The sequence below is a fragment of the Leopardus geoffroyi genome, chromosome D4 (assembly GCF_018350155.1).
Source record: "Leopardus geoffroyi isolate Oge1 chromosome D4, O.geoffroyi_Oge1_pat1.0, whole genome shotgun sequence".
Classification (NCBI taxonomy): domain Eukaryota; kingdom Metazoa; phylum Chordata; class Mammalia; order Carnivora; family Felidae; genus Leopardus; species Leopardus geoffroyi.
In genome coordinates, this window is record NC_059342.1 from 25,146,066 (window position 1) to 25,165,569 (window position 19,504).

General features: G+C 40.1%; 1 protein-coding gene and 1 long non-coding RNA gene across 4 annotated transcripts in view; one reads left to right on the forward strand and one right to left on the reverse strand.

Annotated features, from left to right (window-relative positions):
• The window catches only part of KIF27 (kinesin family member 27), a 92,105-nt gene extending 80,651 nt beyond the window's left edge, over positions 1-11,454 (reverse strand). For 2 of the 3 annotated variants that reach the window (XM_045469722.1, XM_045469720.1), the window contains exons 1-2: positions 11,335-11,447; positions 5,085-5,453 (exon numbers count right to left, since the gene is read on the reverse strand). In XM_045469722.1, the coding sequence (XP_045325678.1) occupies positions 5,085-5,382 (298 nt within the window). In that variant the 5' untranslated portion in view covers positions 5,383-5,453; positions 11,335-11,447. Of the gene's footprint in view, positions 1-5,084; positions 5,454-11,334 lie in introns of all 3 variants that reach the window. The other variant, XM_045469721.1, reaches the window with a different exon arrangement.
• A 117-nt stretch (positions 11,455-11,571) lies between these two features.
• The window catches only part of LOC123593606, a 34,452-nt gene continuing 26,519 nt past the window's right edge, over positions 11,572-19,504 (forward strand). Inside the window, exon 1 of the long non-coding RNA XR_006710399.1 lies at positions 11,572-11,671. This is a non-coding gene — a long non-coding RNA (uncharacterized LOC123593606). The remainder of the gene's footprint in view (positions 11,672-19,504) is intronic.

Consider the following 19,504-nt stretch of genomic DNA (forward strand, 5'->3'; position numbering starts at 1 on the left):
GCAATCTATACATTAAATGCAATCCTTATCAAAATACCAACAGCATTTTTCACAGAACTACAATAATCTTAAAATTTGTATGGAACCACAAAAGACTCTAAATAGCCAAAGATATCTTGAAAAATAAAAACAAAACTGGGGGCAGTTTTGGGTAGCTCAGTCGGTTGAGCATCCAACTTCAGTTCAGGTCATGGTATCACGGTTCATGAGTTCAAGCCCCACGTCAGGCTCTGTGCTGACAACTCAGAGCCTGGAGCCTGCTTCAGATTCTGTGTCTCCCTTCCTCTCTTCCCCTCCCCTGCTTGCATTCTGCCTCTCTCTTTCTCTCTCAAAAATAAATAAACATTTTAAAAATTTTTTAAAAAGGGGGGTGCCTGGGTTGGCTCATTGGTTAAGCATCAGACGTCGGCTCAGGTCATGATCTCACAGTTCATGGGTTCAAGCCCCGCATCGGGCTCTTTACCAACAGCTCGGAGCCTGGAGCCTGCTTCGAATTCTGTGTCTCCCTCTCTCTCTGCCCCTCCCCCACTCGCACTCTGTCTCTCGCTCTCAAAAAATAAATAAAAAACATTTTAAAAATTTAATAAAAAAATGTTAAAAAAAAGAAAGAAAAACAAAACTGGAGGAATCACAATTCCAGACTTTGTTACATTATAAAGCTATAGCAATCAAGACAGTATGGTATTGGTACAAAAACAGACACATAGATCAATAGAACAGAATAGAAAACCCAGAAATAAACCCACAATTATATGGTCAATTTATCTTCAACAAAGGAGGAAAAGAATATGCAATGGGAAAAAGACAGTCTCTTCAACAAATGATGTTGGGAAAACTGGACAGCTACATGCAAAAGAATGAACCTGGACCACTTTCTTTCACTATATACAAAAGCAAACTGAAAGTGGATTAAAAACCTAAATATGAGGCCTGAAATCACAAAAATCCTTGAAAAGAGTACTGCCATTAATCTCTCTGACATTGGCCATAGCAACTTCTTACTAGATACATCTCCTGAGGCAAGGGAAACAAAAGCAGAAGCAAACTATTGGGACTACATCAAAATAAAAAGCTTCTGCACAGCAAAGGAAATAATCAACAAAATTAAAAGGCAACCCTACTGAACGAGAGAAGATATTCGCAAATGACATCCAATAAAGGGTTAGTATTCAAAATATGGAAAGAACTGATACAACTCAACACCCAAAAAACAAATAATCCAATTTAAAAATGGGCAGAAGACATAAACAGACATTTCTCCAAAGAAGACATCCAGATGGTCAACAGATACCTGAAAAGATCCTCGAGGGGAACCTGGGTGGTTCAGTCAGTTGAGCAACTGACTCTTTAAAAAAAATGGTTTTTTTGGGGGCGCCTGGGTGGCTCAGTCGGTTAAGCGTCCGACTTCAGCTCAGGTCACGATCTCACGGTCCGTGAGTTCGAGCTGGCGTCGGGCTAAAAACGTTTATTTATTTTTGAGACAGAGAGAGAGACAGAGCGTGAGTGGGGGAGGAGCAGAGCGAGAGGGAGACACAGAATCCGAAGCAGGGTCCAGGCGCTGAGCCATCAGCACAGAGCCTGCCACAGGGCTCAAACCCACAAGCCATGAGATCGTGACCTGAGCCGAGGTCTGACGCTCAACCAACTGAGCCACCCAGGCACCCCAGCAACTGACTCTTGATTTCAGCTCAGGTCATGATCTCACAGTTCATGAGTCCGAGCCCCATGTTGGGCTCTGTGCCGACAGTGTGAAGCCTGCTTGGGATTCTCTGCTTCCCTCTCTCTTCCCCTCCCCTGTTCGCACTCTATCTCTCTCAAAAATAAATAAATAAACACTAAAAAAAAAAAAAAAAAGATGTTCAACATCCCTCATCATCAGGGAAGTGCAAATCAAAACTACAATGAGATATTGCCTCATACCTGTCAGAATGGCTAAAATCGACAACACAAGAAACAAGTGTTGGTAAGGACGTAGAGAAAAAGGAACCTTCTTGCACCGTTGATGGGAATACAAACTGATGCAGCCACAGTGGAAAAGAGTATGGAGTTTCCTCAAAACCTTAAAAATAGAACTGCCTAATGATCCAGTAATTGCACTACTGGGTATTTACCCCCAAAATACAAAAACAGTAATTCAAAGGGATACCCCTTTGTTTAAACCCCTATGTTTATAGCAGTGTTATTTACAATAGCCAAACTATGGAAGCAGCCCAAGTATCCATCAATAGATGAATGGATGAAGAAAATACCACAGATATATATAATGGAATATTATTCAGCCATAAAAAATAATAAAATCTTGCCATTTGCAAGGACATGGATAGAGCTAGAGTGTGTACTGCTGAGCGAAATAAGTCAGTCGGACAAAGAAAAATACCATACAATTTCACTCATATGTGGAATTTAAGTAACAAAACAAATGAGCAAAGGAAAAAAGAAAGAGAGACAAACCAACAGACTGTTAACTATAGAGAATAAACTGACGGTTACCAGACGGGAGGTGTGTAGGGTGATGGGGGAAAGAGGGGATGGGGATCAAAGAGTACACTTAACATGGTGGGAAAAAAAATGATTCTTTTAAAAAATAAAAAGATGGGTGCCTGGGTGGCTCAGTCGGTTGAGCGTCCAACTTCGTCTCAGGTCATGATCTCACAGTTCGTGAGTTCAAGCCCACGTCAGGCTCTGTGCTGACAGCTTGGAGCCTGGAGCCTGCTTCCAATTCTGTGTCTCCTCCTCTCTCTGCCCCTCCCCTGCTCATGCTCTGTCTCTCTGTCTCTCAATAATAAATAAACGTTAAACATTTTTAAAAATATATATTAAAAAAAATAAAAAGAATAAGAAAACCGAGGGGATAAAATAAAAAACTGTTTCTAAGGGTGTTATCAAGTATAAAGTACTTTAGAGCAGCTATAATATTTTTTTAAGTTTATTTATTTATTTTGAGAGAGAGAAAGAGAGAGGGGGAGGGGCAGACAGAGAGGGAGAGAGGGAGAATCCCAAGCAGGCTCCGCACTGTCAGTGCAGAGCCTGATGCAGGGTTTGAACTCATAAACAGTGAGATCGTGACCTGAACCGAAATTAAGAGTCTGTCACTTAACTGACTGAGCCACCCAGATGCCCCAAGAATAGATAAACTTAATAACTTTTTCCCTTAAAGAATTAAAATTGTATGTATGGCTTCTTAATAAAAAACAATATAGCTATACTTAAGTCACCAAGCTCTAAACATAACTCCTATTAGTAAAAAGAACATACTGAGTCTTAAAGATCAGAAAACATTTGCCAATTAAAAAAGGGGCTACAGCCCTAAAAAAAAAAAACCCACAACTTATAACAGAAAATTTGAATTTTTTGAGACCCTAAAATAACCTAGTATCTTTAACCTCTTAATCCTATGTCATACTGATTCTAAAAATGGTGGTGTGGGGGGGTACTGGGCACTAACGGCCTCTCCATTTAATCTTTGCAATCAGGGCTTCCTCAACTCAGCCAGACTCCAACTCTACCCCTCACCAGTCCCTACATGTAATTAGAGATGTTTCTGAAAGTCACATATTCTATATTTGAGAAGCAGGAAAGTAGAAAATACGTTAAGAGTCATTACACGTATACAGAACGTAGCAATAATTTTAGACAATAATACGTATATATGTACAACATTCAAAAGTTTGCATTTAGTAAAAAAAAAAAAAAAAAAATCAATACAGTAAACGAGTCCTCAAAAGAGGACTTGGCGGGGCGCCCGGGTGGCTCAGTCGGTTGAGCATCCGACTTCGGCTCAGGTCATGATCTCACAGTTCGTGAGTTCAAGCCCCACGTCGGGCTCTGTGCTGACAGCTCAGAGCCTGGAGCCTGCTTCAGATTCTGTGTCTCCCTCTCTCTCTGCCTCATCCCCCTAGTGTACTCTGTCTCTCTCTCAAAAATAAAGATTAAAAAAATTAAAAAAAAAAAAAAAAAAGAGGACTTGGCATTCAATCCCAGCTGTCACTAGCCCTCTAGCTGAGCAAGCCCTTCAGTGATTGCTCCATGGCTGGAGCTCCTCACTTATAAATAAAGAGAGATGATTTTCAAGGTTCCTTCCAGCTCTACAAGAAATCCTAACAATTTCACCTTTTCCAAACTAGAATTACAAGCAGGAGAAACTATATTCTAAAATATTCAGTATTTAAAACAGAAATCTGTATTTATATGTGAGGTGATGGATGTGTTAACTACATTGGAGGAATCCTCTGACAACGTTTACATTCATCAAATCATGATGATGCACACTTTAAATATCGTGCAATTTTATTTTTCAATTGTACCTCTATAAAGCTGAAAAAATAAAATAAAAATTGGCTAAAAAATAGGGGGAAAAAAGACACTTTAAACCACATAACAAATTCTACCTATTGCTCTAAGTCTTGGTTGTAAGACTCTGATATTTACAAGTGGACTATGTTAAAAGACCAAAATCTGGTCATGTTAACTATTTCTTTCTACTTGAAGTTCTGTTCAAAATGGCAAAGGTTTGTCAGAGGCAAGGAGTGGGGGAAATGGGTGAAGGTGGTCAAGATGTAAAAACTCTGAGTTATAACTAAGTTCTGAGGATGTAATAATATACAATATTGGTGACTGCAGTTAACAACACTGTATTGTGTATTTGAAAGCTGCTAAAATATTAGCTCTTAAAAGTTCTTATCCAAGAAAAAGAAATTTAGAACTATATGATGTGATCGATGTGAACTAAACTTACTGTGGTAATCATTTTGCAATATAGACATGTATAGAAATCATTATATTGTACACCTTGGACTAATATAATGGTATATGTCAATTATATCTCAATAAGACTGGAAAAAAATGGAAAGGGCTGAACATTGTCTTAAACTTGTTTCCTCAAGCAAATACAATAAAAAACTGTTGACTAAAACACCAATATTTAAAAATAAATTTTTCAAAGATGATGGTCTTATGAACTCATCTGACTATCCTTTATTTCATTCAAGTAATATGCTGAGCACCTACTATGTGTCAGGCACTGTCATATTTTAGCTTGATTCTAGTGTCTCAAATAAAAGTCAAAGGTAGGACGAGAATCTTACCAACATGGCCTCCTCCAATGGTGTAGGTCTTCCCGGATCCAGTTTGTCCATAGGCAAAAACGGTTGCATTATAGCCCTCAATGAGCGACAACACTAGTGGCTTTATACATGCATTGTAAACTTCATCTTGAGTGGAATTCTTGCCAAAAACAAAATCAAAAGTAAAGACTCTATCTCTCCCAATGATAATTTGCTGGGTGTTTGGAATAACTCTCACACAAGCTTGATGATTATGAAGAACTTCTTTGCATAGCAGAGGTCGGATTCTTACAGCAACTTTTACTGGTATTTCTTCCATAGCAACTTAGATTTTACTTAATATTCAGTATCTAGTGTGAGAAATATCCATTTTATGTAATTTCTGGACTCCTGTGTAACAAAATAAAAACAAAATTTAGTTATTGACTTCTCTATCCTAATAAATTAACCATCTTCTCAAGCAAAGTCCATTAAAGCAGGTTTTCCTCCAATAGAAGTCGGTTACGAAGAGTAAATCTGTCTTATAAAAATACACCTATAATTTACAGATGAAATGTCTGGATTTATTGCAAAACAATCTAAGGAGTAGAGGCCATGAGTTGGTAAATGATGCAGCAAAGTGATAAGTGCATGGGATTCTATTGTGCCATTCTTTCTGTAGTAAAAATAGGTTTCCCAGTCCATTAATCTAAATACTGAATAACTGGAGAGTTAGAAAATTAAGACAAGGAAATAACCGAATAATTGTACAGCCGTGTTGAAAGAAAACCCTTTACTAGATTTTATAGCTATGTGCTGGAAAGTAACATCTTTTTGCCACAAATATCAGAAATAAATCCATGAAAATAGTTTCCAGGATTTCTATGATATAACTTGAAACCAAGTTATTGATTATTCAAAAATAATCAAAACTAACTGAAACACTGCTTTTCTACTTCTAAAATATGGTATACTTATTTCTGAAGACTTCTGGTAGAATTAATACATTAAAAAATAAATTGCCCACTATACTTATAAGGAACCTGAAAAATTTTTAAAAATTCCACTTACAGTAGCATCAAAAAGAATATAATACTGGGGTGCCTGGGTGGCTCAGTCAGTTAAGCAACAGACTCTTGATTTCAGCTCAGGTCACGATCTCATGATTCATGAGACTGAGCCCCATGTCAGGCTCTGCACTGACAACACAGAGCCTGCTTGGGATTCTCTCTTTCCCTCTCTCTGACCCTCCTCCACTCACACTCTCTCTCAAAATAAACTTAAGGGGTGCTTGGGTGGCTCAGTCGGTTGAGCATCCGACTTCGGCTCAGGTTGTGATCTCGTGGTCTGTGAGTTCAAGCCCTGCATCGAGCTCTGTGCTGACAGCTCAGAGCCTCGAGCCTGCTTTGGATTCTGTGTCTCCTTCTCTCTCTGCCCCTCCCCCATCATGCTCTGTCTCTCTCTCTTGTCGAAAATAAATAAGCATTAAAAAAATAAATAAATAAACTTAAAAAAATACACAGGAATAAGTTTAATAAAAGACATGTAAAACTTATACTCTGAAGATTATAAAAGATTGTTGAAAGTAAAGAAGATCTAAATAAATGGAAAAACATCTCATGTTCACGGACTGAAGACAGTATTGTTAAGATGGTAATATTCTCCAAACTGATCTACAGATTCTATGCAACACCTATCAAAATCTTAGCTGAACTGCAGAAATTGACAAGCTTATCCTAGAATCCATATGGAAATTCAAAGGACAAAGAATAGCTAAAACAATATTGAAAAAGAACAAATTTGGGGGACACATTTTCCCAATTCTAAAACCAAGCAACAGTAATTAAGACAGTGTGGTACTGGTATAAAACAAACTAAAAGATCAATGGAGAAGAATTGAGAATCCAGAAATAAACCCTCATATTTTGGGCAAATGATTTTTGACAAGAGTGCTAAGACATTTCAATGGGGGGAAAGAATAGACTTTTCAATAAATGGTCATAGGACAACTGGATGTCCACATGCATAAGAATGCAGTTGGATTCCTACTCACATCATATACAAAATTCAATTCAAAATCATTCATAGACCTAAATGTAAGAGCTGAAACTTATAAAACTCTTAGAAGAAAACACAAGAGTGACTCTTAGTAACGTTGGATTTGGCAATGGTTTCTCAGGTGTAACACTAAAGCAAAAGCAATAAGCTTTATAAGGAAAAACAGATAAAATGGATTTAATCAAATTTAAAAGCTTTGTTCCTCAAATATATAAAAGTGGTTAATAAGCACAGGCAAAGATGCTCAGCATCATTAGCCAACAGGGAAATGCAATCAAAACTACAATAAGATTACTACTCTAAACCCACTAACACAGCTATAATCAAAAAGACATCATATAGCAAACAGACACATGAAAAGATGCCCAACGTCACTCATCATCACACAAAGGCAAATCAAAACCACAATGAGGTTATCACTTCACACCTGTCAGATGGCTAGAAACAAAAAGACAAGAAATAACAAGTGTTAGCAAGGAAGTGGAGGAAAAGGAACCCTCAAGCACTGCTGGTGGGAATGCAAACTTGTGCGGCCACTCTGGAAAACAGTACGGAGGTTCCTCAAAATATTAAAAATGGAATTACTATATGGTCCAGTAACTCCACTACTGGGTATTTACCCAAAGAATATGGAAGTACTAATTCAAAAAGACATATGTACCTGTTTCTTGCAGCATTTTTTACAATAACCAAGATATGGAACTATGGAAGCCACCCAAGTGTTAATAAATGAATGGATAAAAAAGACATGGTATATATGGGGTACCTGCGTGGCTTAGTCGGTTAAGCATCTGACTCTTGATTACAGCTCAGGTCATGATCTCATGATTCGTCAGATCAAGTCCCAAGTTGGGCTCTGAACTAACAGTGCAGAACCTACTTAGGATTTTCTCTCTCCTTCTCCCCAGGTCACACACACACACCCTTTCTCTAAAAATCAGTAACTTAAAAAAAAAAGATGTGGGGGATATAAATATACATAGTAAAACCTTGGTTTGTAAGCACAATCTGTTCCAGAAACAGGCTTGTAATCCAAAGTACCTGTATATCAGAACCACTGGCTCAGCTGTGATCATGTGATGTTTGGCATCATGTACTACTTGTATTGCAAGACATCACTCATTTATCAAGTTAAAGTTTACGAGAAATGTTTGCTCCTCCTGCGCAACACTCACAGACCAAGTTACTCACAATCCAAGATTTTAGTGTGTGTGTGTGTGTGTGTGTGTGCACGTGTGTGTGTAGGTAATGGAATATTACTCAGCCGTAAAAAATGAATGAAATCTTGACATCTGCAACAACATGGATGGACCGAGAGGGTATTATGCTAAATGAAATAAGTCAGATAGAGAAAGACAGATACCATATGATTTCTTTTTATTTCTTTTTTTTTAAGTTTATTTCTTTCTTTTAAGTTATCTCTACATCCAATGTCAGGCTTGAACTCACAACCCTGAGACCAAGAGTCCCATGCTCCACTGACTGAGCCAGCCAGGTGGCCCCCATATGATTTCACTTATATGTGGAATCTAAAAAACAAAACAAACAAACAAAAAGCAAAATCAGATCCATAAATATAGAGGACAAACTGACAGTAGTAGAGGGTAGCAGGATGGGGGATGGACAAAATGGGTGAAGGGGAGTAGGAGATAACAGGCTTCCAATTATGAAATGAATGAGTCTTGGGGATAAAAAGTACAGCATAGGGTCAATGGTCTTATAATAGCACTACATGGTGACAGATGATAGCTATATTTGTGGCAAGCATAGCATAACATATAGACTTTCTGTTCACCTGAAACTGAAGTAACATTGTGTGTCAACTACACTTCAAATTAAAAAAAGGCTTCAATTAAAAAAAAAAAGCAACTCTTGATTTCGGCTCAGGTCATGATCTCATGGTCGTGAGATCAAGTGCCGTGTTGGGCTCCACACTAGGTGTGGAGCCTGCTTGAGGTTCTCTCACTCTGCCTCTCCCCCACTCGCTCGCATTTTCTCTCTCTCTCTCTCTCTCTCTCTCAAATAAAAAGGATATTAATATATTTAAATTTTTTTAAGACAGTTCAAAATAAGTATTAGGATGTATAGAATATGGAACCTTCACATACTCCCAATGGAATTGTAAATGATGCAGCCACTTCGGAAGAGTCTGGCAGTTCCTCAAAAACACAGAGTTATTATTTGACTCAGCAACTCCACTCTTTGGTATATACCCAAGAGAAATAAAAATATATGTTTTTATGAAAACTTGTACATGAATGTTCAGTCTTGGTAGGATAAAGCTTACACCATATAAAAGCTAAAAAGAAAATGTAACAAACAGTCTATGATAATTTTCAAGTGCAGATAATGAAAAATAATCAGTTTGGGGTGTGGCTGGGCTCTTTCGAGAAGGAGAGTCTTGAACGCTATCATTAAGTAACCTAGTAGACTATTAACAGACTAAAATAACATTTTTGGCACTACTTGCTATGGAGATGATAATGAAGACATATTTAATATTCACTAGCCTTTAAAAAACTCTGCAGCAGTACTTCAGATTATAATTTCGTGAGTGGGAAAGCCTGAAAAGGATCACAGTAACAAATACATTAGTCTACTAAAAGCTCAGAGAGTAAAAAAATACCAGCTCCCTTGGGCTGTAAAATCCCAAAACAGAGTCAACATGCTATGTGTAATGGCCAAAACAAAGAGATGCACCCAACCTTGTCACTTTTAATCATTCTAGTTAAAACCGGCTGTGAAAAAATACTCATATGTATGATAAATCCTTTCTTGTATCCTATAGGACTCCACAGTCACTTGGTACTGGAAACTTTTCCAAAGAAACTACAAAGATGCTGAATGAGTTGGTTCTCTCAAATGTCTCTGAACATCTATATTTGAAGTTTTTTATCATACAGATTAGCTTTTCAAAGTTTGTTTATGGCATCACATTAAAACAAAAGTCATAGTCTATGCTAAGTCAAACTAACTACTTCCAACAAAACTGCTAAAAAAAAAGGTGCAGAGTGTAACTGGGATATTTTCACTTTCTTGGTTTTTGCAATAGGAAACAATTTTGCTACAAGGGCAAATGAAATTCTATTCTATTCCAATAAATAAAGGCCCTTAAACATATGGCTTGTAAAAGAGTAATATTCAAGAATTTAAGCATTTAAAAAATCGATAGCATTTATACTTTAGATTCTGGTCAACTGCAGTAACCAGAAGCATGTGTATTGTCTCGCCAAGAAATGTAAAGAAAGGTGAAATCTGATTGGTAATATTTAGGCATACTCAATGGAGTTTTGAAATTGAGTAAAGGCAAGAGAATCTTTGATCAATGATGCCATGTCACTCACTGATCAAAAAGAAGTGTCTTCTAATACTGTTTCTATCCTGTGCCCACGGCTTTTCAGAAGTAGTGGGTTGTCTAAAAATTGTGGTCTGTTAACTATATTTTTGTAAGAAATTTCCCAGCAAATTAACAATGAATCACAAAAGGATCTCAGAAAAGGTCCCAAATGCATAAATGACTAGATAAAGAATATAGAAAGTGAAGTGGAAAAACAAAAATTTGACAATTTGGAGGGGGCGAAGTGTTATTTAAAAAGTGTTTTGGTGTGCCTGCCTGGCTTAGCCTCGGAATCTGCTACTCTTGATCTCCGGATAGTGAGTTCGAGCCTTATCTTGGGTGTAGAGACTAAAACAAAAAAAAGTGTTTCAAACAAAGAATTTGGGTACCCTCTCTTTCTCAATCAACCGTGCCTCTGAGGGAGAGGGCTTTCAGACTTCTACAGCGTTGCACCAAAGTTTCAACATCCGCAACGGAAAAAGGAGACCAGCGACAAAACGAAACCCCCAGGGGGGATGGGCCTTCCCATCCCGTTTAGCTCCCGAAGTTGGAAGCACCGGCACAAAAAACACACAGGATCAGCCTCGGTGGGGTCCCGTCCGGCGTTCGCTCACGTCCCTAATCCCCGGGCCTGTCTACCTAGGGGGACCCAACTTCCCCATGCCGTTCTCCAGGGGTCCCAGCAACGACCTCAGCCCCCTCCGACGCCCTTCCTCGGCTTTGCCGGCCCCCCAACCGCCCCCGTCCCCGAGCCGTCCCGCGGCGGCCCCTGACTCCCGACCCCTAGGCGGCGCCCCTCCCCGAAACGGCTAGAGCGCGGGCGCTGCGGCACTAGGGCGGGAGGGCGCCGCACCGCACCCGGCCGCATCAGCCCCGCCAGGCCGGCACGCCACTTACAGACCGGCTCGAGAAAGCCCTGATCTCCGGCGGCGAGCACAGTACAGGACTCCCCAGCTTCGCTCCGCCGGGCCGCAGCCGCCGCCGCCGCCCGCGCCTTTTGTTGTCGCGGGTTCTCCCGGCAACGGCGAAATCAGCAGCCAACGCGCCCCCTCCCGGCCGGCCGTTGCGCCGCGCCCCCGACGAGCCCCGCCCCCGAGGAGCCCCGCCCCACCGAGAAGAGTGTTGCGCTAGCCGCCTAGAGACCACCTCCAGGTGTGGTTTTAAAGCCAACTCGCAGGGGACTGCTTTCTGCGTGCCGGTCCAAAGTCACTCCCTACCAGTTTGTAAACTGAACGTAAGAAAGATTTACGTTGCGTTTCCATATTTTAGCTGCTAATTCAGTTTATTTTTATTGAAGTAAAGTTCGTATAACATACATCGAGCCGCTTTAAGGTGTACATGAAGGCATTCTCAATGCTGTGCAACCATCACCTCTGGTTCCAAAACATTTTCATCACCACAAAAGGAGATCCCCGTGTCAGTTTGCAGCCTCTCCAGTTCCCCTCTGATGCAGTCCCTGGCAACCACTAATCTACTTTCTCTGTCTGTATGAATCTACAGATTGGGGGCACTTTGTATTCAGGGTATCATACAATTTGTGGCCTTTTGTGTCTGGCTTCTTTTGCTAAACAATGTCTTCCGGGTCCACCCATGTTGTAGCATGTATCAGTAATTTTATTCCTTTTGATGCTGAATAATATTCAATTGTGTGGACTTACCACCTTTTATTTATCCACTCATCTCTTGATGGATACGCTGGTTGTTTCCACTTTTGGCTAATATGAATAATGCTGTTAGAAACATTCATGTACAAGTATTTGTGCATGTATTTGTTTAACATCTGTTTTCAGTTCTTTTGGTATAGACCTGGGATCTGGGTCATATGGTTATTCTATGCTTAACTTTTATAATTTACTTAAAAAAATTTTTTTTTAATGTTTATTTATTTTTGAGAGAAAAAGCATGAACAGGGGAGGGACAGAGAGATTGGGAGACACAGAACCAGAAGCAGGCTTCAGGCTCTGATCTATCAGCACAGATAGCCCATGCTGGGCTTGAACTCAAGAACTATGAGATCATGACCTGAGATGAAGTCGCTCACTTAACTGACTGAGCCACCCAGGAACCCCTCCTATTTACTTTTAAATGCCTCAATGCCTCCCATTTTTAATAGCACAATCTAAGTGTTTTCTCCCAAGAGATTTTTCTTTTCTTTTTTAAAGTAATCTCTACACCCAACATGAGGCTTGAACTCACGACCTTGACATCAAGAGTCGCATGATCTACTGACTAAGCCAGGCAGGCACCCCTCACAATCTAAGCATTTTTTTTTTTAATAAAAAAAAAATTCTTGTTTTACATATATTTATTTTTGAGAGACAGAGACAGAGCACAAGTAGGGGAGGGGGCAGAGAGAGAAGGAGACACAGAATCCGAAGCAGGCTCCAGACTCTGAGCTGTCAGCACAGAGCCCAACGCAGGGCTCAAACCCACAAACCATGAGATCATGACCTGAGCTGAAGTCAGACACTCAACTGACTGAGCCACCCAGGCGCCCCACAATCTAAGCATTTTCAAAAAGCATCCCTTCTCTCATGGAACTTAGACGTGAAGGTGGAAAAAAAAGTGCTTAGTTATTAAATTGAATTACAAGTATCCCCTGCTTTTCAAAAGTTCACATTATACCTCTTGGCTGAAAGATCTACATTAGTTACCTCTTTTCATTAACCGAAGAAATCTGAAGAGGATTTTCGCTTTTATGATAAAAGCCGAAAGCCACAATAGGTTTGTTTTGCAGCCAATCTTTATAGTATAGAGGCAGCAGGCACCCGGGAAACAAGAGTGGCCCCACCAACTGCCTTCAAGGGAACTATACTGAGCACCTCAGCATCAAGCCCCCATAGCTTTGAACTTGTCTGTGAGCATCTATGCTTTATCTCGATTTATTTTGTGCATCTGTTAGCAAGATGTGCCCTAAGGTATCAGAAAAGAATTAAGAGAAGGTATTTTGGGGTGCCTGGGTGGCTCAGTCATTTAAGCGTCCGACTTTGGCTCAGATCATGATCTCACAGTCTGTGAGTTCGAGCCCCGCATCGGGCTCTGTGCTGACAGCTCAGAGCCTGGAGCCTGTTTCTCATTCTGTGTCTCCCTCTCTCTCTGACCCTCCCTCGTTCATGCTCTGTCTCTCTCTGTCTCAAAAATAAATAAACATTAAAAAAAATAAAATAAAATAAAATAAAAAATAAATAAAAATAAAAGAGAAGGTATTTGGGAGTCTTGGAATGCTCAAAATTTTTTCCATAAAAATTAAGGGTAATTGCTTCTTTGCTTTACACTGTTTTGGCTTACAATTTTTGCAGGACCATGCTACTTCCAGGTAGCAGGGAAACCTGTATTTTGAATTTTTAAAACCCAAAAATGTGAATTCACTAATTATTTTGAATCTTTAGAACTCCTTTTTTTAAGGAGTTCCCCAAACTGTAAAGTGGGTACCAGTCATTGTCTGGTAGTTCCCCAAATCGTAAAGTTCCCCAAACTGTAAAGTGGATACCAGTCATTGTCATCTCCTCCCACACCATCCAGGATGACAGCAGAACAAAGCTAAAGTCCATTCCAACTCCAACCCTATCTCCTTTCAAAGTCTTTATAAGTGGGACTTGGAAGTGCCAAGGAGAGAGTCATGGGGTCTCGGCCTTGTGGCGTGGGGAATAGAGGGTTCACACATGAAAGGCTTTCCTACTAAGTCAAAGGAGGCTCTAAGAGTGACCCAGAGAGCTGCACCAAGAGGAAACTGGCCTTCTGGTGTCCTTCCCGCGACTAGGGGTAGAGGCTGGTTAATGGGCCTCTGTGCCTCTCTAGACTGAAGCAGAGCAGCTGAATGCGGCAGGTGGTTGGCACTGGAATGGAGCAGCCTGCACTTTCACACTTGGCAGGGTGAGAACCTATGATTTCTCCATGTCTCCAGTCTTGCCCTCACAAATCCATCCTCCACACCTTCTCTAGTGATCTATGTAGGACACAGATGTCCTTTTCCTGTAGCCTTTCTGTGATGCAGCCGAGCACAGAAGCACAAGAGCACCTAGCTCAGGGAGGCCCAAACCGACCAGGTTCGGCCACTCGGCGCTGACAAAACCCAAAGGCAGAGAGACTAGTGGTGGTGAAACAGGAAAGGAATTTATTTCAGTGAGGCCAACACTGGGAAGACAACGGACTAGCATCTCAAAGACTGTCTCCAAAGTGCTGAAGATGCTTCCACGTTTAAATAAGGGAAATGTGAGTCAAAAGTTTGGTGGGTATGTGCAAGTAGGCAGTGAAGGTCAAGTTAATCATTGTCTTGGGGTCAGTCATGTGGGGTTTTGCTTGCTCAGGGCAGTCCTTATTGCTTGGGGGGAGGGGGGTAGTTTCGATTCCCATCAGGGGATGCTTTGCTCACAGGATCCTTTGCCTGAGTTAAGAGATAAGCTGGAAAGGGGCACGTGGGTGGCTCAGTTGGTTAAGCATCCAACTCTTGGTTTCAGCTCAGGTCATGATCTCACAGTTCTTGGGTTCTCGCCCCACATCGGGCTCTGCGATGACAGCATGGAGCCTACTTGGGATTCTCTCTCTCCCCCTCTCTCTCTGCCCCTCCCCTGCTCACACTCTTTCTGTCTCTCTCAAAATAAATAAATAAACTTTAAAATGCAGGGCAGGGGAGAGATCAGCTGGAAAGAAGAACTTAATTTGAAAGTTTGAGGTCAAAACGGAGGTAGTTGAAGTCCTCTTTCAATGCCATGGAGAATATTACCTTTTAACAGCTGGAAAGGAGAGACACAATTTTGCTGAGAAGATGCTTTGCTAGTCCACAGCTGGGTTTGAGTTGGCTGGTACCCAGGCTTCAGGAAAGAGGATAATGTTGCTCATATGAGACCAAAAGAAGAATTATTTGAGTGCTCTTGAGAAAGAATGAGGAAGATGGAGGAAGGGGAAGGTGTTGAGAAGAGGCTCAGAGAAGAAGGAGAGGATAGCTGCTGAGGGAATTCCAGAGAGAACAGAAATGGCCAACAGGGATCTTTAGGTTGTATGCTGAGAGGTGTGCAGCATGGACCCTTCCCCTCTCTCTCCTGCAAAATCTTTAATAAAGTCTGTGTTGCTAACTGAGGCATTGTGACAGAGGGTTGTTTTGCAGGGACTTAAAAGATATGCTAGTCCCAGGGCACCTGTAATAAAAATAAGCATATAAACAAATAAACAAACAAACAAATTAATTAATTAATTAAAGATATGCCAGTCCTCAAGTCCAGTCTAGTGCTGGACAAAACCAGAGATTGACCATGTGGACCTAGAAGGCAGATTACAAGAAAGCTGAAGTCTGGCTTGCATTTCAGTGACATTTTACTTCACTAATAAATCAAGCAATGCAAATTAAAACAACAAACCATTCTCACCTGTAAAGTTGGCAGCAACTTTTCATAATGTAAATGCAAGTATTTAGGGAGACAGTCACTTTTATACATAATGGCATCTCTTGTCATCTTCCTAAGAAAATAGATAAAGAATCATGTGCAAGAATGTTTATTATACTATTTGGAATATCAAAAACTTGGAAATTACATATATGTTCGATGAAAGGGATTGATGAATTAATAGTGCATTTAAAAAAGAATATTATGTACTCATTGAAACTCATATTTACAAAAAATTGGTATAGGAGAATGGTCACAGATTAAGGATACAAAATAATATCAACTTTTCTCACCTGAAGAATTGGGATAAAACTTGCCCCTACTTCATAAAGTTGTTGTGCAGTTTGAAAGTAGGAATAAAGCACATAGAACTCAAAAATTGTTAGGTAGCTAGAGGGGTACCTGGCTGGCTCCGTCAGTGGAACATGTGACTCTTGATCTCAGGGTTGTGAATTTGAGCCCCAGGTTGGGGGTAGAGATTCTTTAAAAATAAAATCACTTAAAAAATTGTTAGGTAGCTAGAATGATACTTTTCTCAATTTTGTTCAGGGGAGAAATACACATATAAAAACACAAGATAGTAAAAATATTCAACAAAATTCACTGAAGTGGTAACTGTCAGCAACACTGGGTTAATGGTCATTTTTTAAATGATATTCGAAATACATCACTGATCTGGGTATTTTTAATTTTTTTAATGTTTATTCATTTTTTGAGAGAGAGAGAGTGTGAGTGGGGGAGGGCTCCAGGCTCTGAAACAGAGCTCCAAAACAGGCTCCAGGCTCTGAGCTGTCAGCACAGAGCCTGACATGGGGGCTCAAACCCACAAACCATGAAATCATGACTTGAGCTGAAGTCAGATGCTTAACTGTCTGAGCTACCCAGGTGCCCCTAAAGGTTATTTTTATAGTTGAATCAATTAGAGTCTTCGTTCCAAGGAACAGAAACCAACTTGGGTTTACTTAAGAAAAAAAACAAAACAAAACTTTGTTGAAGAGTTTATCATTAGCGTGCTTTATGTTATGAGTAACAGAAACCCCAAGTCAGATTATTTTGAATTAGAAAATATATTTCATATAACTTCATATAGTTCATGTATATAGAAGTGAAATGTCAAAAACAATTGTCTTAGAACCAATGAAATAGGACAAACTCCCACATATTCATGGGCTTACTTGAGGGGTTCTCTATTCTGTTGCATTGATCAATTTTCCAGAATCAGCAGAGACCATGTATTATTTTTTTGTCCACACTATTGAGCACAGTCAGTGTTTAACAGAGAGTAAATATTCGGATGCCTGGGTGGCTCAGTTGGTTGAGCTTCTGACTCTTGATTTCGACTCAGGTCATGATCTTATGATTTGTGAGATAAAGCCTCACACTGGGCTCTGTGCTGACAGCAAGGAGCCTGCTTGGAATTCACTGTCTTCCCCTCTGTCTGCCCCTCCCCAGCTCTCTTTCTCTCAAAACAAATAAATAAATTTTTAAAAATTATAAATAGGCTCAGATCTCTGGAGAAGGATCTCCTCTGAGTCTGCTGGTGTAAAATAAAACTCAGATCCACCAAGAAAAAAAAATTATAAATAAGTAAATAAACATTTTTAACGTTTTTTTTTGTTTGTTTTTTGTTTTGTTTTGTTTTATTTTTGAGACAGAGAGAGACACAGCACGAACGGGGGAGGGTCAGAGAGAGAGGGACACACAGAATCCGAAGCAGGCTCCGGGCTCTGAGCTGTCCGCACAGAGCCCGATGCGGGGCTCGAACTCACGGACCGCGAGATCATGACCCGAGCCGAAGTCAGACACATAACCGACTGAGCCACCCAGGCGCCCCTGCATTTTTAAAAGATAGTAAATATAAAGCTCATTGCAGAGATTCAATAAGTGTTTACAGAAGTTAAAAAATTAAAAACAGGGGTGCCTGGGTGGCTCAGTTGGTTAAGCATCTGACTTCAACTCAGGTCATGATCTCATGGTTCATGGGTTCGAGCCCCACATGGGCTCTGTGCTGACAGCTCAGAGCCCGGAGCCTGCTTCGGATTCTGTGTGTCCCTCTCTCTCTGCCTCTCCCCTGTTCACGCTCTGTCTCTCAAAAATAAATAAATGTAAGAAAATTTAAAAAAAAATTAAAAACAGAAAACAAGTAATTTGCTCAAGGTTACATGGTTGATAAGTGACAGAGGCATGACTGAAGCCTGGGTGTGTCAGATGACAAAGTCAACACTGCCTCCCCAAAGATTGAACTCAGGTGTCGCTCTCTACATAATGTATCCCTCTCCCTTGCTTACTCTCTAACAGTGTATTTGATCAAATCAGGTCCACATGTAGCATTCAGTTGATATGTCCCTTAATTATCTTGTATTCAATGACAGTTATCTTCTACCTTCTTCAAAATTGTGGTAAAATACACATTACATGAAATTTTCCATCTTAACCATTTTTAAATGTACGATTCAGTAGTATTAAGTGCATTCACCATTGTTATGCAGCCAGTCCCCAGAACTCTCTTTATCTTGCAAAACTGAACCTCTATACCCATTAAAGGTACTCAAGATTCATTCATGTTGTAGCATGTGTCAGAACTTCCTTCCTTTTAAAGGCTGAGTAATATTCCATTATACAGATATACCACATTTTGTCTCTTTACCTGTCTCTCATTGGATACGTAGGTTGTTTTCCAACTTTTGACTATTGCAAGTAATGCTGCTATGCACAAGCATGTACTACACATTATCTCCTCAAGATCCTGCTTTCAGGAACACCTGGGTGGCTCAGTTGGTTAAGTGTCTAAGTCTTGATTTCGGCTCTGGTTACGATCTCACCGTTTATGGGATCGAGTCCTGCTTCAGGCTCTGTGCTGACAGCGTGGTGCCTGCTTGGGACACTCTCTCTCCCTCTCTCTTTCCACCCCTTCCCCAGTCACACGCATATGTGTGTGCATGTGCTCTCTCTGTCTTTCTCTCTCTCTCTCTCAAAATAAATAAATGAACTTAAAAAAAAAAAAGGATCCTGCTTTCAACTTTTTTGGGTATATACCTAAAAGTGGAATTGCTGGATTATATAGTAATCCTATTTTTATTTTTTTGTGGGACTGCCATACTGTTTCCACAGTGACTATACTGATTTACATTCCCACCAACAGCACACAAGGCTTTCCTTTTCTCCACGTTTTTGCCAACCCCCATAGTTTTGAAAAAAATATATATTTAAAAAAATTAAATAGCTTTTTAAAAAAACCTTTCATCTATTGAAGAAACAGCACCATTTGTCCTTCAGAACACTCACATTCTTAGATCTGGCAATCGCATCTTTGTGTTGTCATTTAATTTTAACTTGTTCCTGTATTTCCTACATTTCCTGAAAACTAGCAGTTAGATCTAGATTCCTGATTAGATTCATAGTTCAGTGTTTCTGGCAAGAGTAATTCATATACACAGGTCTGTATACTTCCTGTTGTAACACACCAGGAAGCACATAATGTCTGCATATTCCACTTTGAGCAATGTTAACAATACTAGTGAGTTCACATGCCTCCAGCCTAATCCATCCATTTAAAAAGTTCTCCATCAACATTTTACCTCATGGCTTGAACAGACATTGATGATCATTTTCCAGATCTATTATTTCACTGGGGATTCCAAAATGGTAATATTATAATTCTAATTTTCCTTTTCACATTTAGTAGC